The 26,930-nt window shown below is 37.4% G+C and overlaps 1 protein-coding gene and 1 long non-coding RNA gene across 5 annotated transcripts in view; one reads left to right on the top strand and one right to left on the bottom strand.

Moving 5' to 3' along the window:
- Positions 1–8,345, bottom strand: part of FZD6 (frizzled class receptor 6) — a 66,900-nt gene extending 58,555 nt beyond the window's left edge. Inside the window, exons 1-2 of one of the 4 annotated variants that reach the window (XM_077167412.1) lie at positions 8,155–8,345; positions 6,759–7,096 (exon numbers count right to left, since the gene is read on the bottom strand). In XM_077167412.1, coding sequence (XP_077023527.1) covers positions 6,759–6,935 — 177 coding nt within the window. In that variant the 5' untranslated portion in view covers positions 6,936–7,096; positions 8,155–8,345. Of the gene's footprint in view, positions 1–6,758; positions 7,097–8,154 lie in introns of those variants that run through there. The other 3 variants (XM_077167413.1, XM_077167414.1, XM_077167415.1) reach the window with 3 other exon arrangements.
- The window catches only part of LOC143688931 (uncharacterized), a 46,528-nt gene continuing 27,917 nt past the window's right edge, over positions 8,320–26,930 (top strand). The window contains exon 1 of the long non-coding RNA XR_013178385.1: positions 8,320–8,444. This is a non-coding gene — a long non-coding RNA (uncharacterized LOC143688931). The remainder of the gene's footprint in view (positions 8,445–26,930) is intronic.

Here is a 26,930-nt window from a genome sequence, read left to right as displayed (position 1 = left end):
AAAAGCAGTTCCTGGAATACAAGCAAAGATGAAAAAACAAGAATATGCATATTTCTGTGATGGAAAACTTGTTTTTAACATATTTCTTAGTAGAAGCATTAGAAATTTAAAATTATTTCTCCAAGAGCTTTCCTTTGGAAATAAGACAAATATACATGTCACATTTGTATAACATGTATGTGATTGGTACTACAAAAGAATTGATGCATTTTTTTAATTTAAAATTTATAATGTGAAAAACTGTAACTATGGGAAACAGCGCATATTCAACAAACATTAATGAATGAGCACAAGACAAATGTACAAACTAGGGCCATATAGTTTCACTATCTGCATCCATTCTCAAGAAAAGGAAATTAATCACAACTTAGCAGTCTTCTCATGGTCTAAAAGAACCATGTTCCTTTGTGGACAGGCTCTCTTGAGGGCATAACTGATAATACTCCAGATCATTTATCTATCAGCAGAGTCTAACAGAGAAACACTGACCTCTCTGTTCACATACACATCTACCTTTATTCTGCACAACCAGAAGTAGTCAAGTTACTCTTCCTGCTACTGCAAGACATTACAAAGAAGTTAAACTTGTGGTCTACTTTTAAAACGTAATAGTTGCCACTATACACACAACTGATTTGGAATGCTTTTCAGTGTCTATTTAATTTTATATGACTCAAAATCTTCCTTGGAGAATTGTCACAGCTATTTTCAGATATTTTTTCCTGAAAAAGTAAAGTTCATCATATAAAACATTTTCTTTCTTTGTATATGGAGGTACAAGTGACAGGGTTCAGAGGAGAGGTTCCACTGGACTCTTCAAAAGCAGAAAAATGAAAATGTCTCCAAATTACTGCCTAGTGGAAGTAGGTATTTTTTTCTTAAAAGTTTGTTTATACAGTTTTTCCCCATCCCTTTATTTCCAATTGAACAGAGACATTTTAATAGTACATATTAACAGGTAGAAAGGAAAGAGGTGCTTGGCCTTGCTTTGCTTTAGACTGTTTAAAAGGGGAAAGACCACATGCTGTTCCAAACACAATACATGACTTAGCTTTTGCCTGGATCTCAGTAAGGACAATTAAAAAAGAAAAACGGCATATTCCTGTTTCCATTTTCCCTAGTCTCAGCTTTTTCTAGATGAAATCAGTGTCTCAAGGGACGTCAGTATCACAATTTGAGAAACAATGCTCTAGATATGAAACAAAAAGGAACACAATGGAAAACCAGCAGCCATTTGTTTTCCACTTGTGAGAGTTAGACTGTACAATATCTTTTTCATTACAAGTCAAGCTGCCAATCAGAATTATAAATTAACTCTTTGTAACACAAATGATCAGGTACAGAAAAATAAAACAAACAAAAATCTAAGTCCCTTATTTCTAGCATGCTCCAAAACAAAATTCCAGTTTAACTCAATAAGCAGGATATTCTGGTCAGATCTTTTTGGTTTGTGATAAATTTGACTTTAAAAGAAATTTTATGCAGAAAATAAATGACATAACTCAGGTAAAATATTAATGAGAAAGAACAATAATATTTATTCCTTATTCCTATTTCTTATCCCTACACTATTCTTAAGAACACTTTCAAGTACTTTAGGCCAGGAGTTGGCAACTACAGCCCATGGGCCAAAATTTGCCCCACCTGTTTTGTAAAGTTTTATTAAAACAGCCACATTCAGTCATTTACATATTGTCTATGGTTGCACTGGGCTACACCTGTAAAGTGAATAACTGCAACAGAGACTCTATGACCCACAAGCTGAAAATATTTATTATTTGGCCCTTTATAGATAAAGTTTACCAATTCCTACTTTAAATTAGCAGATCTCAAACTTTAATGTTCTTAAGAAACACCTCAACAGCTTGTTAAAAGTTTCCTGAGCCTTATATCCAAAGATGAGATTTCAGTTACGTTGCGTTAGGGTCCATGAACTCCCATTTCTAACAAATTCACAAGTCTATGAACTGAACTTTGAGGACCACTGCTCTAGAGCATATAATTATTATCACAGATAAACAAAGACCACAAGTGCCTAAATTCTATAAAATAGGCTATCCTTCACATAAAATGAAAACTGAGACATAAAAGAGGAGTGAGATAGATGGCTTGACCTATACCGAATTCTTGGTGGCTAAGAAAGTATACATGGTTGCCATAATAACCAGATAATTCCTCAACCCCTCTTCTTGATACTAATTCACAAAGAAAACTGGAAATTAACAGGGACTAGTGGGAACCAAAGGCAGTTAGATCAGAGATTTGTAAAACCCAATCTGTTCTTTAGAGAAGCTATACAACACATTTTTAACAATAGCTAAGATATATGCAGCTATGATTAAATACTTGACTGGACCATATACTTCAGCACTAAAGAACAGTTTTTATTAAAAAATCTGATATATATTTTATAATCCCAAATTTAAACATAACTTTAAAAAATAAATTCTTTAAATTCTGACGTGTATAAAGAGAGTGAAGGATGTCAATTGGTATATTTTATTAGAATTAGGGCTCAGGCAGAACAAAAAAGGATGATCTATAAACCACCAAAAAATATTAGGATGTGTTTCACTTGGGGAGGGGGGGTAGGATTCTCTCTTCTGATTTGCTGGGACAGAAACCAATACCTTCCTCTTTATTCAGCCTTTATTAAGCATCTAATATGCTCAAAGGTACTATACTAGGCAGTAGGAACAATGATGAGAAAACACCACCCTGTTCTCAAAAAGCTCACAATCTAATGAAAGAGTCATGTAAATAACTACAATACAGCCTCATAAATATTAGACAGTCATATATATTAATTATTAGAGAGTATACAGGAGTGAACTGATTAATATGCATGGGAGAAAGGTGAAAGAAGGCTTCACAAAGCACAAAATTACTGCTCTGAGACTTGAAGGAATTGAACAGGCATAGAAGAATAGGCAGATGGAACATCAGGCTGACTGTACAATATATGCAAAGGTATAGAGGTGAGAGAACGACACAGATTTGGCTCTGCAAGTAGTGGTCAAAGCAAAGTATACAATGTGGGAAGGAGCAAGATCCGAGGCTGGATAGGAAGACAGAGTCCCACACAAAGAGCTCTGGATGCCAGGCAAGAGTCATGTCTTCATTTTTCAAGTTTTAGTGAACTTGTGAAGAATTTTAACCCCAAAGCAGATTATGAAGATTTGCATTTTAATAAAATCACCATTGAACCAAAGAGACGAGAGATTGAAAACATGGAAACGGTAAGGATTTGATCTAAAAATTCAGATCAGACTTTGTACTCCAGGCACAGATGAGAGATGGAAAGACTGGAAGAGCTGAAAAGCGGGGGCGGGGAAAGTACCCATTTAGCTAAATGAAGTTTGTGCAGAAATAGCAAAGACTGGAATTAGCACATCACATTCTGACATTTGAATCTTAGGAAACATTTTCCTGTTTATCCAATAAGGTCAAGAGTAAAAAACAAACAAGCAAAAAGCATATGGACTCTTTGTGGAAGGAAAGGAAATGTCATCAGATAGAGTATGGCGGCAAAGGCATGTCTATACACTTAGTTTGGATTGTATGATATGCAAATAAAACTGCTTAAAAATGAAAAAATAAATGAAAAATATTTAAAGATCATGTTGAAAGAGAAGACTGTGTCAAAGTATAGCGCTCAGACCTTTGGCAAATCATAACCTCCTTGGGTCTCAGTTTCTTCATCTATTGACTTTTCGATTTTTTTAAACCATAGGCAGAAATATATATCAACATAATTGGTTTCCTTTGTAATCTTTTGCATTATATTTATTGAAATTTAAAAACAGTATTTTGAGCTGGAGATTAAAACATGGGACTGTATAACACAGTGACTATTGTGGTAGATGATGACTGTGATTATACAAATATAAAACATTCTTTCATGAATTAGAACAAATGTACGACACTATTACAAAGAGTTAATAGTAGAGGGATATATGGCAAAAAAGTGTATCTACTGCAAACTATGAACTATGGTGAACAGTAATATCTTAATATTCTTTCATCATCTGTAACAATGCACCACACCAATACTAGGATTAAATAATGGGGAGGGATAATGGGTATGTGATGTTTTGGGTGTTCTTTTTATTTTTATTTCTTTTTCTGGAATAACGAAAATGTTCTAAAATTGATTACAGTGACAAATGCACAACGATGTGATGATACTGTGAGCCATTGATTGTATACTTCAGATGGAGAGTATGGTGTGTGAATATATCTCAATAAAATCACTTTAAAAAAAGAAAAACAGGGGTGGGCCACATGGCTCAGTAGGCCGAGTTCTTGCCTGTCATGCCGGAGAGACCCAGGTTCAATTCCCAGCGCCTGCCCATGTGAAAAAAAAAAAAAAAATAGGGTCCTGAGAAAGGGTCAAATAGGGTAAGAAGTCCCCTATGATCCCTTAGGGTCACTTTCAATTCTCAAATTATAGGATTGTGGACACTTAATACAAAAACTAAAATTAGAATGTCACTGGCTAAGGACAAACAGGAATAAGACCACAAGGAAAATACAATTCTTCGAACCAAACAGTAATATACAGGGATTAAAAGTCTGACCCAAGTTGGTATTATTTTGCCCTTCCATTTTTCTTTCTGTCCCTTTCTCCTTCTGAAAACTTGGATTAAGGCCAGTAATAAATGACTGCTTTTTTCTCCAAAAAATATATTTTTTGCCATATATCCCTCTACTATTAACTCTTTGTTATAGTGTCATACATTTGTTCTAATTCATGAAAGAATTTTTTATATTTGTATAGTTAATCACAGTCATCATCTACCACAACAGTCACTGTGTTATACAGTCCCATGTTTTAATCTCCAGCTCAGAATACTGTTTTTAAATTTCAATAAACATAATGCGAAAGATTACAAAGGAAACCAATTATGTTGAAATATATTTCTGTGGTTTAAAAAACATATAAAGGTGATTGTGAGCCACAATCAATGGCTCAGAGTATCGTCACACTGTTGTGCATTTGTCACTATAATCAATTTTAGAACGTTTTCGTTATTTCAGAAAAAGAAATAAAAATAAAAAGAATACCCAAAACATCACATACCCATTATCCCTTCCCATTACTGAACCCCAGTATTGGTCTGGTGCATTTGTTACTGATGATGAAAGAATATTAAGATATTGCTGTTAACCATAGTCCATAGTTTACAGTAGATACATTTTATATATTAAACTTATAATTAATAAAGGCCATGAGAATGTTTATTATATTTAGAAGATTTTATAATAAGAAATTGGTAATGTTCACAGTCAAATAGAGGAGGTAATAACAAAAATGCCTTCTTGAAGACATCCAGATCCAAAACAATCTGGGAAAGAAGCTAGGTAAACAAAAATAATTTTTCTTTTTTTTCAGTCAGAAACAATTGTTCTCTTTCCTATCTTTAAATGGTACTCAATCATCAGAAATTCAAGTCTAAATTATCTGAATTTACAAGGTCACTGAAAGCACTGAAATTTAAAGTATATGTAGCTACTACAAATTTTTAAAAACTCATATTTCCATAACATTGCAAGGCATGAATTATACAATATATCATGAGAGAAAATGTGAATAAATGAATGAATGATATAATTATTACTTGAAGGTATTTTCACTACATACTTTATTTTAATTCAATTAAAACATTAAAATGTTTCTGATTAATCAATGAAAATCTCTTGATATCATTTTTTCAGTGTTCAAAACAGCAGCTTGGACTCTTTGAGAAACCACAAAAGAATACATTGATATAATTTGTAATATCCCTTAAAAGCACCTCCACTCAGTATTTAAAAGCTCTCTTTTTTCTACACATAAGTATTTAATGTAGTCAGACAACTATTCAAATGAACAACAGTGGAAGACTTTCAAAGAATCAAAACCAAATCTAGTCAGTTTTTAAAATAGTGTCTATATTAAATGTGTAGGGTTTTGCTTTCACCTCTTAGCAACAACTTCAGAGGAGAAAAGCCTTTACCACCCTTGGACAGTGTTTGTAGAGAAAAACTGCAAAACAATGCATTTGTCTTCTTTCCTTCACAGGACTTGTCAACTCTACAGATCTGTGCGAGAGAGCAGGTTCCTGTTTCTACAGGTAGCTCTTCCCACACCTACCTAGTCTCTACATTATCTCTAAACCAGCAGACAGGTAACTGAACACCTAAGGCAATCTTGGCGTCCCTTGCACCTCCCCTAATAGCTCATTTTTAAAAATATCTTACAAAGACTACTTGGCTATGCTTAAAAAAAAAAAACAGTCACTTTTTAGTAAGAGTATCCACAGCTCCCAGTTTTATTTGCTTCAGAAAAACTGTACCAAGTGAACTACTGTAACTACTTGTAAGAAAATATGTGAATTTCTTCAGGTTTAATCAAGGCAACATAAAATCATGTGTTCAATGGATTAGGAAAAATTCAGAATTCACATTTCTAAAGGAACTACCAGATGTGCTTCAGGAAAACAAAGTATTTGCCAAGTACAAGACATTTTGAAATCATTCATAGCTATACTTCATTGTAAACAAATCCTATCTTATTCAAGTCCACTAAACAGGGCCCCAAATATAGACAAAACATAATTTAGCAAGGGATTTCAATTTCAAAACAGTTTATTCTTAATATGACTTATACACAACCTGAAGAAATCACTTACTGTGTTATAAAAAAGTCACGTCTATATTTTATTTCAGAACAAGGCATAAACAATTTTTCTATAAACGTATGAAGAATGACTCACCTTCATTTTCACAGCAGCAGTATCCTGGTCATAATGACCCATGAGATTAGGAAAAAATGTCATATTGTAGGCCATTTTCATACATCTGGGAACAGCAATTGGTTCACAGGTGAAGAGACTGTGCCCAGTTACCAGGGGTAGAAAAATACAGATCCACAAAAAGGTAGATACTTCCATTTTCTTCAAATTTCCGATTTTACCACATGACTCAAATTAATAATTGTTCTTTTCCTCCACAGCAGATTTCCATCCAAACATAAAATGTCCAAATTCCTCATTTCATTATTTTATCACTTTGAAGGAAACGGTTTTCCTGAAGATGAGTTCTGAGTCAATTACTGTAAAAACAACCAAGAGGGTTGTAAAATTCGTCATAAGCTCAAATATGGACTTCAAAGGGCAGAATTACAATTTTTATACGAGGTAACACTTGAAAGACCGCGGAAAATTCCGACCTACCGAGATGATCTCCTGTCCGCCTTTGCACAGAACTATCATCTGGTGAACAAGTCTCATCCCTAGGGGACACATGATAGGTTTGTGCTGCGCTATATGGGTGGCTAAAACGGGGCACAAAACGAGGCGGATGGAGAAAAAGGGATGCTGGAGGTAAGGCATAAGCTAAAAATAAATTTAAAGGATTGACAGAATCTTAACATCTTTAAATAAATAAATAAATAAAACGGATTAATAGAATCTTAACATCTAAGGGCCCCTGTTGAAAATCATCTCAGGAACAAGAAAACTGAGGCCAAAAGAAATTCCTTAAGCCCTAAATAGTCCTTAGACGCTTTGGAGATTCCAAAAAGCCAGTTTTTGTGGCCGTCTTCTGGAAATTTACTTTTCCTGTTTTTCAAAAAGGCCAACTAATGGGAAACTTCTAGAATTCCTTGTGTGGAGGAGCGAAATTGTAATTTTTATAGGCTCGGTTTGTAGGGATCTCCCGAAAGGGAAAATGAGCAAATCTATTCTGGGAGGGAGAGGAGGTCGTCTGTGGGCCCCCACAACAAACAATCGCTACCTTCCCTCAAAAGACACACACACGTGCCCCGTTTGCCCGCACCGGGCAGAGTAACTCGTCCACACCCGAGCACCTGCCCGGCCTAAAGGCGGGCAGCGGCTTCCTGACCTCACCCGCGCAGCGCCGCCGTGACCCCGCGGCGCCCTTCAAGGGCTGGCTCCAACTTGCGAGGAAACTTGGGCGCGTGCGGACCGTCCCGCCGCCGCTTCCCCGACACCTGCGGCTCCGCCCGCCCCACCGCTCCACTCCAGACGCTGCCCCAGCCCACCCCGTACCTCCCCAGTCTGGCCACGGCTTCCTGCCCGCCCCGCATCCCCCGGGGCCCCGCCGTCCCGGTCGCGGCCGCCTACCCAGTCCGGGCCGAAGGAGACTCACCTCGGGCAACAGTTGAGAGCCTCTTTTCCTCCCCGCCTCTGTCCAGCCTATGGTTTGCAGGCGGCGCCGGACGGCTCCCGCGAGGGTTCGGAACCCGAGCCGCCGTCGGAGCCCCAGTGGGCGCGAGAGCTGAGCGATCCCGCGAGACTGCACTGCCAGGTCCGGCGGACAGGTTCGGGCTCGCGCCGGCGGCAGTGGGATTCTTTCTCAGCGCTGGCCCCGCCCGGCTACGCCCGGCCCGCCTGGCTTTGCAGGCGGCGCGGGCGGGACTGGTATGAACCGGGCTGCAGGTATGGGGTCCGACTGGAGGACCCGGAAGTCCCCTCCACCTTTCTCTCTGTTTCGGTACTTGAAGCAAGGGCCGCGCCCTATCTCGGTATCCGAGTCCAGAGAGGTTCAGCCTAAATGAGATTTTTGAAGCTCATGGTGATCCGCAAAATAAAGCACCCTTTAAAAGAGCCACGTAGCCCAGCTTCATTTCGGTTTTAAGGAGCCAAGAGTTCTTTTCACTGGGCCGCTTTGCTCTGTAACATCAATTGTACAAGTGACCTGAGCTGGAAAGTGGAGGCCAACTTATCTCCCTGAGTAAACGTCCTAAATAGCCCTTTTAATTTGGGGAGTTTGGTCACTAACTTGAAGCACAAGTAGCAGTGGGATTCCAGCCCTGGCAGGCCCTACAGGTTTATTCACACAAAATCGTAAAATGGAGTTGAATTGCTTGAAAAGTCGACCTAGTTTTTAGTGCCAACTCTGCCACACGTCATCTCAGCTAAATTACCTGAAATTTCAGGTCTCAGTCTCTTCACAGCAATAGAAAGAATGATAAGTTATAATGGTAGTTAACGTTTATTGAGCACTGTCTATAAAGCAAGGATGGTCCTGAGTGCACTACATGCATTTACGTCTAATCTGCGAGACACTCGAAGTAGGAAGAATTGTGTGAGAAGCAAATGAGCATTCAGGAGCACTTTGAAAAATTCAGCGTGATGTTTAATTGGAGGCTATTCTTATCGTATAAATCATCCGGCCTCAGAAAACAAATGTCAGACTTCATGAAGTACCTGGGATAAAGGACACTACTGAATAACCAGAAAGAAGAATTTTGAAACCTACAAAACATCAAAATGAGAAAAGGCTTGAGTTTGGATAGGGGAATTCCTTCCCAATTTTACCAAAAGCTTAGGATTGATATTGGCAGATAATAAATGATGACAAAATATTAACATCATTAAGAGCTGGACAATTTAATTATATATGGCAGAACCTAAGTTTCTATGTAGGAAGAATATTTCTCCCCAATTCTTATAAAATTAACGAACCTTTCTGTGGACAGACTTGAGGGCCAGAAGCAGACGGTGACTTTTTAAAGCAATGCTTTTGATTTATTCAGATGAATGAATGTAACATGGTTTAAAGGAAAAGATGGTATAAATTGGTTTATACTGAAATAAGGTCTGTTGAACTTGAGCTATATTTCATTATATAATGAGTAGTGATGAGCTCTAATGGTTGTCAGGGTGAACTTGGAGACATTGGTTGTTTGTTTTCCATTGATGTTCCTTTCAGATTGAGGAAGTTCCCTTCTATTCCTAGTTTATTGAGTGTTTTTATATTGAAAAGGTAAAATCTTATTCTGCATTTATGTAGATGATCACGTGGGTTTCATGTTTTATTTAATCAATATATTGTATAAGATTGATTTTCATAGTTGAACAAAACATGCATTCCTGAGATGAATTCCATTTGGTCATGGTGTATAATCCTTTTTACATGCTGCTAGATTTAGTTTGTACTATTTTTTTGAGAATTTTTCCATCTATATTCATAAAAGATATTGGTCTGTAATTTCTTTTCCTGTAATGTCTTTGTCTGGTCTTGCCAGAGAAATTCTGGCCTTATAGAATGAGTGAAGAAGTATTCCGTGTACAATTTTTTTGGAAGCATTTGGGAGGGATTGATGTTAATTATTCTTTAAACATTTGGTAGAATTCATAAGCGAAAATTTCTGATCTAAACTTTTCCTTCTGTGATGCTTTTTTTTAACTTTTATTTTGAAATATTTTCAAACTTACAGGACAGTTTAAAAAATGCAAGCCTCATATAGAGAACTCCAACATACCCTTAACCTGCCCTCTCCCAGATACAGCAAATATGGCAAAATTTTAAAATCTGGGTATCAGTCTGTCTACCTGTCTTTCCATCCATTCATCCATCCATCTGCCCTTCTGTCTATCTATCAATCGATTTTTCTGAACACGTGAATATAGGTTGTATACACCATGCTCCTTGAACACTTACTGCCATTTACATTTCCTAAGAACAACAATGTTTTACTTATGCAGCCACCTTAAATGCAGTTATCGAGTTAAAGAAATTCAACATTGATAAAAAGTTTACAGTCTATATTCCAATTTCTTCGTCTGTACCAATAATGTCCCTTAGAACCTTTACTCCTCCCTTGCTAATTGCACTGATGATAATGTTTTGCATTTAATCATCACTATCTCTTTAGTTGCTCTGTCTCTCCTTTTTGAAATGGTGAGCTCCTTTCTGCTTCCTCCAGTAGCTGCCAGGCTGCACTGTAGAGTGGGGAAATGGGGCTAGGGCAAGTTAAACCATCACAAAGCTTGCTGTTCTTACCTAGTTTCAGCCCTTTTTCTTGAATAAATGTTCCCTGGTTTGCTGCAAGTCTTTAGAAAAGCAAGGAAAAAACTGGAAAAAAATGTTAGAACCAACTTTTTCAGAACTTTGAATATTAACTAGAGAAGCAAATTTTGGTCCTTACTATGCCATTTTTGCTGACACAACTGGTAAGTAGATTCTTGATGAAACTTTATGCTTATCTGTATTATGTCACTCATTGCATTACTTTGAGTTATTTGTCCTAAATTAATCTTTGCCCATATTTTTAATTTATCTTTTTTAAATATTTAGTTTCTCATTTAAAAAATCGTAAGATAATGTCCAAATGGTATCTGGGACTGACCTGAGACCCAAGGGACTGCTGCCCTAGACACTTTACTTAATTGGGTCCTGCATATCACAAACACATTCATACAAATACTTTAAAGAACACATGACTCATATCCAAGGATGAAAGTCTCCCTGGCAGCATGGGAGATGATTCCCGGGGATTAGTCTAGCCCTAACTCTGTGGGATCAGCAATGCCATCTTGACCAAAAGGGGGAAAAGAAGTTTAACTAATAAGGAGTTGGTGAGAGAGTTTAAATAGAGTCAAGAGGCTACTCTGGGGGTCACTCATGCAAGCTTCAGTTAGACATTGCTACCTAACTTATCTTGCTAAACCCCAACCAAAACCATTCCTGCTGGGGCAATATATAAAATTCTACAAAGGTCCCTAGGTCACTAGGATAACTTTCCAGAAACCAACAATCTCCAGATGGGCCCCTTGACCAGATAAGTCCTGAAATGCAGAGGGGCCAGCCTCTCCAGAACATCAGCTAGTTCCATCCCCCTATCCCATGTTATCAACAGCACCTTCCAATATAAAAAAGTTAGAATGGGCATAGCCCAAATATCCCTAAAGAGTGGGAGAAAGATCAAAGGTGATGGTGGAGTTATACAAAGAAGGTAGGGCTTAACAAATGAGTGTGATTGCTGAATCATTATACTGATATTTGTTTTTATCTCCAGAATCTTAGAACAGCTAGAGATAAAAACCTAAAATTGTGGAATTGTAACCAATATCAAACTCTGAAATTTGTTCTACAACTAATATTGTGATGTGCTTTGAAATTTATATGCGTCAGTTTTCACAAAAAAAGAGAAGAGGAGTATGACTGCTGAATCATTTTATTGATATTTCTTATGGTCTCCAGTGTCTTGGAGCAGCTGGAGGAAAGAATGAAAAATCATGGAACTGTAACCCATACAAAACTTTAAAATCTGTTCTATAACTACTTGTTAAAATATACTTGAAAATTTATTGCTTTTTACATGTTATATTTCACAATTTAAAAAACATAAAAAAAAGAACATGACTGCCTCTGTCACTAAGGATCTGGCATTCAACACAGGTGCCACATGACACATAGATTTAAACACAAGTTCTCATGACTAATAATGTCCAGGGCCTGTATTGGTTAGCTACTGCTGCCAAAATTCAATACAACAGAAATGGAATGGCTCTTATAAAGGGAATTTATCAAGTTACATAGTTTATAGTTCTAAGGCCATAAAAATGTCCAAACTAAGGCATCCAGAGAAAGACAGCTTGTCTCAAGAAAGGCCGATGGATCCAGAGCACCTCTGTCAACTGGAAAGGCACATGAGTGGCATCTGCTGGGGTCCTTGGCTTCTGGTTTCAAATAGCTTACTCGGGGGCATTTTCTTTCTGCATCTCCAAACACCTGGGTCTCATGTTGACTCTGAAGCAACTGTTCCTCAAGCATCTGCATCTGAGGTTTCTCCAAAACGTTTCCCCTTTAAAAGGACTCTAGTAAACTAATCAAAACCCACCTTGAATGGGTAGAGTCATATCTCCATCTAATCAAAAGGTCACACCTGCAGCTGGGTACATCACACCTCCATGGAAGTGTCCAATCAAAGTTTCCATGACATAATATTGAATCAAGATTTAAAAAACATGGCTGTCCACATAAGATTGGATCCGGAAAAAGGACAAAGCTTTTCTGGGGTGCATAACAGCTTCAAACCAGCAATGGCCCTGAAGAAACACTTCATATTTATTGCTCTATGCCATTGATACATCAAAATCACCTGGAAGGCTTGAAAACTCACAGATTGCTGACCCTTGCCTCCACAATTTCTAATTCAGGTAGTGTGGGAGTGAGGCCTGAGTATTTATTTCTAACAAGTCTACAGGAGACTCTGATGGTTGTAGGCCATGGGCCGCCCTTTGAGAACCACTGCTCTTTGAAACAGAGGGCCACCACTTATGAATGCTGTGGAGTTTTTGTGTTGAATCATTGCCAATATCAAGGACAGACACCCCTTCAAAGTATGGGGAGGTGTTTAGATATGAAAGTGAAACTACCTACTTTGTGAAATTCTTTCACATATATAGCATGAATGAAATGGATTCTTTCATAAGAAAATACCATTTCCTGGTACCATCAAGCATCCCTTTTCTTCTTGTTCCAATTTGTGGTTTTGGAGTACTATTCTCTGTCCATTAAGGTATAATCTTGATTGAAGAGAGATTAGAACAAATTGAACAATGAAAATTTTGAAAAGAACTTAAGAAATACTGAATTAATCTTGACCTTGTTTTATCAGATGGTGAAAATGATAATATGGTGATTTATATGATGAAATTAAAATATTTTGTAACGATTCCTGCGTCATAATAGTTTATCACATGTACCCCTATTATAATGTTTGAATAATATGTAAAATTAATGATTCATTTTTGAAAATTAATATTGCTTTAAGAACTTAAAGAATTTTGTTGACAATTCCAGAGCAAATTAACAGAACAAAGTTTATGCAAGTTAAAATTAAGTTAAATAAATCCAGGAGATGCAATAACTGAGGGAAGTTATATAATTTGGCACTATTTTTTCACAGAATACTGATTACACGAAAATCTTCATTATAACGTAATTAAGTGATTGATGAAAAGAAGAAAAACATATTTTATAGAGTCAATAAATAACTGAAAAATTCTGTAACTTTTTATTTTATTACTTATCCAAGGGACTCCAGCCCATCACCAGAGTATGCAGACAGATGGAATAGAAATTAAATTATTCATCTTTTATATTTTGTCTACTGCCATTAAAATATAGCTTTATACATTTAGAAAAATTTTGTCTTTGTAGAAGTATATTTTTCAGGGTAAGAGGATGGAACATGTTTTATCTAGCAGTTTGTTAGCTTGATTTACGGCTTTTAATTATTTAGGTATATAGTATGATGTCATCTTTTATAGTCTTGCCTGGGTCCTGCCCCCATACTGGGGGTAGGGCTGCTTGCCCCCAGTAACAAACAGCAGGAGGGCTCCTTAGCGGAAAAGGCTGTGCTGAGCAGAGACATAGAAGAAAATTGAGGAACTCAGGAGTACAGCAGTTAGAAGAGCTGCATGCATCCTCTGCTTCCTTCCTGAAATTCTCTCCCAAACTCTTCTTAGCCTCCTCCTTGAAAACCCTACTCAGGGCTCCAAGCCTTCAAAGTATTGTTTCTGAAGTTGATCATGCAGTGGCTCAATTTATCCATGATACAAAAGATAGCCTTTATTTTAAAATTAGCTTCCACTTGAAGTACCTTACCTGTCACTCCCTGCTTTAAAAGCTAATTGCTGCTGTGTTTGTAGCATAGCAATTAACCTCTTAATATGCCGTGGTTGTATCCATTATGGTTGGCCAGAATGAAACTTTCTAATTGCTACCTCTAGGATAACTGGAAAAATTAATTTTTCAGTGCAGCAGTAACATGACACTGCAGGAAAGAGCCACATTTTAAAATGACAGTTTGATATATAAGATTGCCTTTTTGGAACTCTAGTATTGTCATTTACAAATACAGAAATTCAGAATGCTAAATAAAAACAGCTCCAGCTCTACTGGTGCTTTGTGTTACAGTTTATGACTGTGAGTCACACTGCTAGGTTTTCTTTTTTAGTGGCTCCAACACCTTCCATCTGGCCATCTTAAATACTTAATATCTTATTGTTTCTCCTAGCAAACAGCCATGTTAATTCAAGTATTAGAAATGGTAGTTTTCCCTAAAGCCTTTAACAGCTAGAAAATGCCTTCTTGCCTCAAATTTAGTGACCTAGTTAATAACTGAATTAATTTTCTTTGATATGCAAAACCAACTTCATACCTAATTGTGCATCATGGGCTGCTAATGATGACATATACTTCTTTTAAAAGAGCCTTAAAAACAAATGAGATAATTGTGTGTTATAGGGTGATGAAGGAAAATATAGAATTAAATTTTTAAAGAAATTGGAATTAAAGAAATGTTCTTTTTCCCAGTTGATAGAAAGGATTTTATAGAGGAGGTGGGATTTGGGAGAGTTACATGAATAAAACATTATCGAGAGCTCTTGCTGTTGCAGACTTGATGCGGGTTGGGAGATAGTTCAGAGGATGCAATGGGATATTTTGATACTAGGGATTTGGCGTATTTCCACTTGAAGACACAGGCAGATTTAGCATGAAGCTACTAAGGCTTAAGCTTCAGGAGTCTTTCCAAGGCTCTAATTTTTGTATTTGTCAACTCACATTCTTTCTATTAAAAATTGTGAAAGCTTTAACACCCTCACAGCCTGAATTCACTTCTCTTGAAATGAAGAAAATAAAATCGCAGGGACAAGGGAAATGGGATAACTCAGGGAACTTTGAGGCAGTGAATAACATTTAAAAGAGTTGAGCCATTGCCTCTAGGAAAGAGGAAATGGCAGAGGGGGAGGCTGCAACCAAATGTTATTAATAAACCTTGTAGAACTAGCTAATTCTCTTATATGTATAACTTTGACAGAACTTAAAACTATACATATTTTATATATTAATGTATTATTTTATAAGATAATATATAACACTTATTTGATATATTATGTATATTTATTCATTTATTCCATGTAAATGTATATTTATAAGAGCACTGGGAGGTAACAAGGACATACAAGTTTTGTTTTTTTTTATACTTAGCGTTTTTTTTTAACTTTTTTAATTGTATAGTATAACATGTATACAAAGCAAATAAATAAAAAAGCAATAGTTTTCAAAACACTTTTCAACAAATAGTTACAGGACAGATCCCAGAGTTTGTCATGGGCTACCATACGATCCTCTCAGATTTTTCCTTCTAGCTGCTCCAGAATTTAGGAGACTAGAGGGCTTAAATACTTTATCATCACAATTGACTTTTTTTCCTTTTTGTGAAAAATAACATATATACAAAAAAGCTATAAATTTCAAAGCACAGCACAATTAGTTGTAGAACATATTTCAAACTTTGACATGGGTTGCAATTCCACAATTATAGGTTTTTACTTCTAGCTGCTCTAAGATACCGGAGACTAAAAGAGATCAATTTAATGATTCAGCATTCATATTCATTTGTTAAGTCCTATCTTCTATGTATAATTCCACCATCACCTCTGATCTTTCCATCCCTCTCTTTAGGGGTGTTTGGGCTATAACAATTCTAAATTTTTGATACTGGAAGGGTCTGTCACTAATATAGGGTAGGGAGATGGAACTGTCTGATGTTCTGGAGAGGCTGGGCTAGGCTTCAGGACTCATCTGGTCCAGGGACCCATCTGGAGGTTGTAGGTTTCTGGAAAGTTATTCTAGTGCATGGAACCCTTGTGGAATCTTATATATTGCCCTAGGTGTTCTTTAGGATTGGCTGGATTGGTCCTGGCTGGATTGGTTGGCTGGTTATGATAGGTAGCAAGGCCTACCTAAAGCTTGCATGAGAGCACCTCCAGAATAGCCTCTCGACTCAATTTGAACTCTCTCTGCCACTGATACTTTACTAATTACACTCCCCCTTTGGTCAGCATGTAATTGTTGATCACACAGTGCCACGTCTGGATTCATCCCTGGGAGTCATCTCCCATGTTGCCAGGGAGACTTTCACCCCTGGAAGTAATGTCCCATGTAGGGGGTAAGGCAATGATTTCACTTGCAGAGTTGGGCTTAGAGACAATGAGGCCACATCTGAGCTACAACAGAGGTCCTCCAGAAGTAATTTTTAGGCATGCCTATAAGTAATCTAAGCTTCTCCACTACCTATGTAAGTTTCACAAGAGTAAGCCTCATGATCAAGGGCATGGCCTATTGATTTGGATAGCTCTAAAGTTTGACACAGTATCAGGGGATTCCCTGATGGCAAGGTTTAATAATTCCATATTCTTTCTCCCCTCCCTCAGGGGACTTTGCCAATACTTTTTGATTATCTGCTTAATGTACTCTAGTGTGCTTCCAGGCATTACAGTAATCTATACAGGATTAAAGGACCTCTTTTTTATTCTGTGCTTCCTGTGTTTCAGTTGTTCAAATGAGCTGTATTAGATAGGTCGAATTAGATTATGCACTATAGAAAATTTCAGTTCCAGATCAAATAAACCTTTCTTCAATTGGTCTCAAAGAGTATGTGTGGTTCAAAAATAGACACTGTCTTCCTTACCTCTATGTTCTGAATTACTTTAACCCCAACCTGTTTGGCTTCGTTCTTATCTCTAAATATCAGGTTACGTATATAAAACAGCCTCTCAAAATCCAGAAATAATCATCACCACTACAGACTTAACGCGTCTGTTCTAAAAGGTTACACTCTAGGCCCCTGTTTTCTTATACGCATTTTCTAATGGTGACCATACCATTGTTGTTCTTGTTTCTGGTTTATTTTGTCTCACCAAATGTCCCACAGTTTCATTCACATTGTTGCATGCCTCGTGACATTGTTCCTTTTTGTAGCAGCACAACCTTCATTCATAAGTATACACCATCATTCGCCAATCTACTCCTCCATCAGTGCATCCTTCAGCTACTGCCTTCATTGGGAATCATGTAAAAGGCCCAAAATCCAAAGTCCATCAACGTTCTCAATTTTAGATAATTTCATTGTTCCCAAGAGACAGAAAACCAATAAACGCAGCCTTGCCAAATAGGAAATCTGAACGTCCTCTTAACTCTTGTCCCTCACCCCATTATTTACCTCTGCTGTTGCTGTGGTAGTGCTGATGGTTTACTTTTGAACATAGCCCATAGCATGCAATTGCAGTTTCCCCCTTTACTCTGGACATAAACACTTTATACAAGAATCATATCTTTGAAATAATTCTTATGAGAACTCATTCATACTTTTAGTGTGAATCCACTAGACACGTAGGTCTATACAACCCCTTTCAAAGTTGTTCATCTTCAATATAGTAATGTTACTTCTAGGCACACTAGAGAATCACCTTTGCTCCTGTCTATTCCCTTACATCGGAATTCAACCTCATTAGCAAACGGTTCACCCATATATGGCTTCTATGTATCTCTAAGTCCCCTATATTCTGTATTATAAGCCTCTGATTATAACTTTATGCTGGTCATAAAAGTGGAATCATACAGTGGCAATCCTTTTGTGTCTGGCTAATTTCACTCAGCATTATGTCCTCAAAGCTCATCCATCTTATGTGCTTCAGGACGTCGTTTTGTCTTACTCTGCATAATATTCCATCATATGTATATACCACATTTTGTTGATCCGCTCATCTGTTGATGGGCATTTGGTTTGTTTCCATCTTTTGGCAATTGTGAATAATGCTGCTACAAGTTTTTATTATGGAGATCTTCAAGCCTGGATAAGCCCTACCAGTCTTTGTCTCTTCACTTCTTCCTCCATCTGGACACCCTTGTGGCCAATGAGATAGAGTTCATGGGAAGAGGAAATTCTTCTACCTATCATCAGCCAGAAAGCACTAATGGACTCCTTGAAGATCACCTTCTACTAGCGGCTTGGCAATAAGAGAATTACAAGTACAATTTAACAACTAGAGACATCTGAGATTGTAAAAGCCATTCTGTCTATTATAGTTATAGACAAATATGAAAGTTACAGGATATTTTCCTAAATAAATTTTAATTGGTTATATAGAAAAACATCAGCTTTAGGCTAAATTAGATGAGACCAGGATATGGTGTGGGATAGAGATGGAGAAGAGAGACAGAAAATACATTTTCAAAGAAGCACAAGAAACTATTACCATTGGGTCTGACTGGAACCATTAAAGCCTAAGCCAGAGGCTGAAGACCAAGGGGGACTCATTTTTATTTTTCCCACATTGAGCATATATTACTTTTATAAAAAACACTCTGAAGGAAAATAGAAAAATCTCACAGTGTAGTATATATACAAGAGTGAAGGACAAAAATGAGATTAAAAATATAACAGCAAGGAAATGAGTGCTCAAGGCCGTATCTTCAGACTTCTTGGGTTTGAATCCAGGGCTGGACATTTACTAAATGGGAAAGAGACAAGGTCGAGGAAGTTTCCAAAAAAAATGTCTCATCCAGTTTGACAAAAGGAGTTCCCATTTAAAGGATTGCATAGCAGAGGGCAATGCATTACAGACTGTGCAGAAAATGGAGTTGACACATTCTTTGGCTTTTTTCATGCTGTGTTAGTTTAATTATGGTTGAAGTGTTGGCAGTCTAAATGTTAAAAACAGTGGTTTGAGGCATTTTTGCAACTCTCTTGAGCTATAGGGTAACTACATCAGGGAGAAAAACACCCACATGTCTTGGACATTGGGCATGAGTTTTAAATCTGTTTTTATCATTGTATTTAGCATTTATTCCCTGCTGACACCTTTTGTATAAGATCATCTCATATACTATTCCAAACCTAATTTACACAAATTTCCTATTCTGGGTAGCATGGAAACTTTCATACTCGGGAATTGATTCTCTTCTGGAACAGGAGTATTTCTTCTCTTTGCTCCTATACTTTTGGTAATGAATCATTTTAAACATTTTCCCTGATCACAGGTTCCAAGTTTCAAGTAAAAGTGAGATTCCTCAGTAACAAGCATAAAAAAAATGACTTTCAGGTAAAAGAGGTCTGGAAAACATGAATGAGGTGTTTGGTGGCTTGTTAAGAGAGACTGATAAAAGGCATCAAGGGAGTGCTTATAACTACCGGGTTTAGGGAATATAAATACAGCCCTTGCAGATTCTCCTCCCTTTTAGTTTGGTAGCAAGAAGCAGTGTAGTATGACTAACAGCCAAGGCCGTATCTTTAGACTTCTTGGGTTTGAATCCAGGTCTGGGCATTTACTAAATGGGTAAGTTCTTTAAGCAGGCTGTGCCATATCTGTAAAATTGGTTCAAAATAATAATATATTTCCCATTGATTGTTGTGAGGGTGAAGGAATTAGTTTATATAAAGCATTAAGACCACTGCCTGGCAAGTGGTAAGGTGCCAACTAATGTTGGCTATTATTAAGTCCATCAAGAAAAGTCCCTGAAGGTATTCTGGAATACAGGCAGATGAAGGTGGCATGAACTGGTCTGATTGGGACATCAGGCATACCCTGCCTCTTCCTTTAATCTCTTTTGAGAATCATACAACTGTTTATCATTGCCCATGAGTTTATGGTTCAATTGAATGATTCTTCTGGTCTCCCTCATGCATGTATGTTCCGCTCCAGGTCAGCTAGTGGCTCTGTTTCAAGAGGGTGGCTGGCTGTTGGTTGGAACACTTCTGTTCCCCTCTCTGTAGTCTCTCATCTTCTAGCAGGCTAGTGATAGAGTTTATTTGGATGGCAGAGTCTGGGTTCTAGAAAGAAAGTGAAATTATGTAAGGCCCCTTGAGGCCTAGATTCAGAACTGTCACACTGTCACTTCTGCTGCATTCTTTTGAACAAAGCAAGTCCCAAGGCCAGTCCAGAATCAAGGGGGTGGGAAATAGATGTCACCTCTCAATGGAAGGGGTTGCAAAGGGGAATGGATAAAGGAAAGGGAAGCATTTCAGTCATTCTTTTCAAACAATCTCTTGCACGATCCCATATAATAATCTCCTCTGCAGAATTTCCAGCAGATGGTCTTGTTGCCAGAACACCAAGAAAAATCGGCAAGTCACTGTTTTACAAGGCAGTTCTCACTGTTGGAATGTTCTCCCTTATTATGCCTTCATAGAGACAGAGGCTGTCACAGAATCTTTGAGTCATAGAATTGAAGGTCATCTAGGCAATGAACTCTTTCAAGCCAGACTCATGTACAGGAAACTACAGGAAGGCTGCAGTTTCACTGATTTGTTCCAGTTCTACCTTTTGAAGCAAAACAAAACACTGCGTATTTATTACTTATTTGATTTTAGGAACATTTAATCAAGGCTTCTTAGCCATGCTATAACAGGTACCTATTCCATCCCAGACTTTATTCATTTATTCATTCATTCATTTACTCAGGCATTTAACATTATCAGTTTCCTTTTGCCAGACACTGGATGTTACAATATGTAACAGCATGGGTTTCAAGACACTTAAATTTGACTTTAAATCTCATTTTACCACTTAACTATGTGAATGGGGAAAATTATTTAACTTCTCTAATTCTCAGTCTTCTCATCTGAAAAATGGACCTTATAATATCTATTTCACATAGTTATTGTGATAACTAGATGAAAGAACAAATGTAAAGTGTTTGGCACTTAATAGGCACTCAGTTAATGATAGCTATTATTATTATTACTATTATTAATATCATTATTGATATTATTAAGGGATGGTTCGTGTGTTTTCTGTGATTTCATCATTTCTGGCGGTTTCAAATTACTGTCCATGTTTTGGTAACACTTCATTTTTAGAATGAGTTACATTCTACAGAGACAATAAATTACAATGTGGCAGTTTAAAGGCATGGCCTTTGCATTCAGACATTTGTTTGAATTCTGGCTCGGCCACTTACTAATTCTATGATTTAGACTCTCTGAACTTCAATTTATTAATCTGTAAACTGAAAATAAGTAAAAAACCCCATAGATTTGGTTGAGGATTATATGAGAAAATGTACATAAAACCCTCAGTTTGGTGCCTGACACTTGGTAAGACTCCCACTGCCCACATGCCACCAAATGGAAGCTGTGACTTTTACTTATCAAAATTTATTTAATACAATTTATTTTTTGTTTATTTATTTATTTTTATATGCTGTATGGTGAGGTCACATTTCATTACTTTTCCATGTGAGATCCCATCATTGCAGCAACATTTGCTGAGTTTGTTTGTTTTTTGGGAAGTGCATGGACCAGGAATCGAATCTGGGTCTCCCGCATGGCAGGCGAGAATTCTACCACTGAACTACTCTTGCACCCCACAATTTATTTTTCATCACTGCATTTTCAGTATGTTTAGAATGGTGTTGTAGAAAGAATCAAAATAAAACCTGGGTTTTAGGGCCTGCTCCATCTTGCATTAACAATAAACACTTGGTGAAGTCACTGCAGCTCTCTGGGTCTTGACATCAGTGTGTAAGGAAAGGGATGGAGGCTCTGGTCCCAGGGTAGCTTTTAGCTCCAATAGACCATGATTCACTTCTTCCAGATTTTTCTTACTTTTTTTGCTTTTTGCCAGAAAAACAATAATGCTGGAGTGTTAAAATGACTGTAGATAGTTCTAGAAAGTGGAAATTCCAAAGCCTTTCCAAGAATAAATAATCTCATAAGTGTGCATCTTAAGTCTCCAAGACTGTACCAATCTGCACTGTCCTTAATGACCAAGTATGATGCTCTGAAAAGTCAAAGTTAGAAAGAAATTGCCCTCTTTTGTCCAGGCATCATGCCAGGGTTTTCATGATGTGCTAAGCAGAAAATGGGCTTTACAGCAGCTATAACTGAAAGGATAGGCAATGTCTAGTTTGTTTTGGAAAGCAGTGATACTGCTATCAAATGTTACAAGCAAATGCATTTCTTACATTTTCCTTTCATTTCCTTTCAAGTATAGGAAAATTGGGGGTGCAAGGGTCATTCAGTGGTAGAATTCTTGCCTGCCATGAGGGATACCTGGGTTTGATTTCCGGTCCATGCACTTCCCAAAAAACAAACAAAAAAACAAACAAAAATTCAACAAACAGTGCTGCAATAATGGGATACTCACATAGAAAAATAATGAAATGGGACCCTGCCATACCAGCATACAAAAAAAAAAGTATGGGAAAATTGTTGACTATCTCTTCATCCAGTTTTTTCTTACATGCTTGCTTGTGATTTTCTTCAAATTACAGTTTCTTGAGTACAAGTAGTACAAAAATAAAGTTGAAAGACAGCACTAACTAATAATCAGATGCTAGTTTCCTTTCACTAGCTTAAATACTGTTCAGAGGTAGAAAGAAAGATGGAGACAATTATTTATTTTCATGTTCTGGTGCCTGAGAATGCTTTAAAAAATTGGCCCAAGTCTTGGCAAATGATTCCCTTAAAGATAATTCTAGACTACATCTAATATAAGAAAGAGAGGATCGCAGTACCACTGTTGTCATCGTGATTTTTTTGCACTTCATATAAACAGTCCCCACTAATGTAATAACATATCCACAGGAAAAATTCAGAACAATACACGTCCTTGCTTGACTTTGGAAAAACGCCTGATGTGTCTATTGACACACATTATGTACTACTAATATCAACCCACAGTAGTTGCACAAAGACTCACCTTGTGATTATTGCATTGGATTCCTTTTAGGATTCAACCTTCCGTTCACATTCATCCTTTCCTCAAAAGACCCCTTGTAAGTTATCCAAGAAATGTGCCATTTCTAAGGAAGTAGTTGAGAAATGAAAAATATTCTTTTTTTTTTTTAACCTCCATCATAGAATCATTTTGCTCCAAGGTGTGTCTCATTAGTCTTGTTTCTGGCCAATATAAGGTGCTTTCTCAATGCATATGTAAAGAATGGGTATGTTTTGTGAAATTCCTGTCATTTTCAATTGCATTATTGTTCTTTAAGTGGACTACAATATATAGGCTGTATTGGTATTGTTTGTGCAAAAATTAAGTCTTCTGATGCGAGTCTGCTCTCCTAAACCACCCAAACAGTGAAAGAGATTATGCAGGAGATGGCTGATTTTGGCATAAAATATTACATTTTTTAGTAAATCAAGTTTCTTTAAAGTATTAGATCTATTAGAAAATATTTATCAATCTTTCTGATCTTCAAGAATATCTTAAGGAAAGATCAGATATGAATACTGTGCAATGTATTATGGCTAATACCTCAGCATATCAAACTGGTGTCACAAAAATCACCCCTTGGAACAAAAGAGTAAATAGTAAGAAAATTTATATCACTATGTCAGGTCCAATAAATATTATTTTGGCGTAACAATGAACCTTATGGCATATGATAACTAACTCTGCCATAACAGTATGCTAATGAAGTAAATCAAGTTTGAAAACCAGCCCATACTAAGGATGATAAAGAAAGGCTGAAATCACTTTCTAGACAAGAGACAGAGACTAACATAGAAAAGAGGGAAGATGAAAATGTTTAGCAAATATATTCACAGGATAAGAGCTAAAAGAAACATTCATGGACAAACTGGACTCCCATTTTCCCTAGACTTCCTGAACCGCAACTGCCCCTCCCCCATCACAAAAGCTTTGGGAATATTTATTTCAGATAATAATTATAACAAACATTTATTGGGCACTTGCCATGAATCAGGCTTTTGCTGGGTGCTTGCATCATCTTGTTTAGTTCTCCCAATAACTCCATAATCCTAGGAGATAAGTACTATCATAATCCCTCCCCCTTTATTTTTTGTATGCTGTATGGTAGGGGTCACATTTCATTCTTTTTCCGTGTGAGAATCCTGTTATTGTAGCACCATTTGTTGACTTTTTTGTCTGTCTGTTTGCTTGTTTTTGTTTGTTTGTTTTTATTTGCTTGCTTGTTTTAGGAAGTGTATGGGCTGGGAATTGAACCCAAGTCTCCCACATGGCAGGCGAGAATTCTACCACTGAACTACGCTTGCACCCCCTAACATCTTTTTTAAATTAATAATTTTTTTTTCTACAAATGCCTTCCAGGATTTTTTGCCTTAAGCTACTTCTAGTAGCTAGTGAGTGATAGAGCGAGGGTGGGAACCCAAGTCTATCTATGTATCCTCTACCAATCATTTACCTATTCGCTCTCAGCCCTTCTCAGATACAAAGAATCTGCTTTGTATTGCAGAATTCTAAATTTGTGCTGCCCAATAGGGAAACTACTAGCCACATGTGACTCTAAAAAAATGAATTAAAATTAAATAAAATTAAACATTCAGTTCCTTAGCTGCATTAGCCACATTTCAAGCACTCAATAGCTCCCATGTAAGCTAGTAGCTATGAAGTAGGGAAAGGTCTGATCACCCAAGAAAGCATCTGAACCTCTGAGAAGGGGACAAAACTTTATTGCCAGCAGGCCCAGAGGACTCTCCATCCAAAGTTTGAGCCCCAAATATCCTTGGTTTTCAGATTATATAGGCTAGTAAGCAAGGCAGGAGTCACTATGGGAATGGGTGGTGAACACTGGAAAGGTATGGAATTTCTTTTGTCTGAGAATGGGACATGCACAGAGGACCCCTTTTCCGCGGATGTGACCAGAGGCTGGGTCTGCAGGCTTGGCCAAGGGAATTGGGAATGCCACATTTTCTTTTACTCCCTTTCAATATACTTTAGGAATACATAATTTCATATATAAATTCATAAGGTGATAAGCACGAATACACATAAATTCATGAAGTTATACAACAATAATACTGAGATGATACACATGATTCATAAAGTTATACAATAATACTGAGGTTAAGCTTATAAACTGCCTCAGCTATTGTATTGGGCAGCATGGATTACAGAACATTCCCATCATTGCAGAAAGTTCTATTGGACAGCACTGGAATTTAGACCCTACAATATTTCCTTTTAATAAACTTCCAATGCCAAAAGAAGGCACTAGTGGAAGATGGACGATGGAGATGAAAGAAGAGAAGTCATTATTCTTCCTCTAACAGCCTCTGTTGGCCACTGACTCCATTGTCTTTGGGCAGTTTCAATAGCAATGATAATGGGTCACAATTGCTGGTGAGCAGCTATGAGACCCAGTGACATCAATAATTCTGGCAGGAGCAGTAAGCTTCAGCAGTAACAGTGATAAATGCCTCATAGACCTGGTGACATCATTTTCTCTTTCTTTTTTTTTTTTTTTTTCTATAGCCCTAGGGGTGATAATAGATTCCTGTAGTTACTAATCTCTCAGTTATTTCTCTTTTTTTGTTCCTTCCGAGAACTTGTAGCACTTTTGTAGCAATACTCTCTATTAAGTCCCCTATTTGAAATACCTAGACTGTTTCTTAGACATTGACACTGAACCTAAGTGTCAATTAGGAAATTGTTCTAAAGGCATACAGCAAATGGGGAAACATTCATTTAGGAAATTTACCAAATTTTGGTAAGAAAAATAGTCTGTGGCATTTGAGCCACAGCCCACTTCATTGCTCTCCCTCCATCCTCAGTTCCATAATACAGAAGCTATACCCTAGGCATCTGCAACCATGAAGACAGGGGTTCCCTTTTCCGATAGCTCACCAATCTGGGGCTACAGTTTCATCCCAGAAAAGGCAGGCTGTTGATATTTCTCATCCTCCCCCCTCAAGTCCTGGGTTACAGAGTCTCTATTCCAGACAAGCATGGCCGAGAGAACTGTTTCTGTCTTCCCCCACACAGCCTCCACTCTTAGGACAGCTCTACTAGAGGCACAAGAGGCCAAGAGTGCTGGGACTCCAAGTATTTCCACCCCACTTCACCTATAGAGACAGACCTATTTTAGGAGGAACCAGCTGAAAAGACCAGGGGCTGCCATTTCTCGACTTCCTACTTACAGAATGAAAGAGTAGTCCCTGATCCCTGTTTCATTACATTCTGCTCAGGGGGAAAGGCAGGATATAAGGATGAGGAGCTCTGCAACTCTGCCTGGGTGGACTGACTTTTGTTTGAAAAACAGAATAGAAGAAGATGTTGTTGAAAACAATGAAGATCTTGGTGGAGAACAATTAAGAGGAGTCAGGTAGCTCTGATACAAGCGAAAGGGCAGGGCAACCAGAAGTTAAACAGAGAGAACCAGGGAAAGAGTCAAGGAGAGCCTACGTGGACATTAAACAACACACTCCTCAATAGCCAATGGGTCAAAAATAAATTATAAAATATTTTGAGATGAATAAGAACAAAACACAGCATATCAAAATTTACTGGAGGCAGGAAAAACAGCTTTTAGAAGGAATTTCTTAGCAGTAAACACGCATATATTAAAAAGGG

The sequence above is a fragment of the Tamandua tetradactyla genome, chromosome 6 (assembly GCF_023851605.1).
Source record: "Tamandua tetradactyla isolate mTamTet1 chromosome 6, mTamTet1.pri, whole genome shotgun sequence".
NCBI lineage: Eukaryota > Metazoa > Chordata > Mammalia > Pilosa > Myrmecophagidae > Tamandua > Tamandua tetradactyla.
The sequence above is the reverse complement of the archived record's forward strand: the minus strand, read 5'-3'. Positions and strand labels throughout refer to the sequence as shown.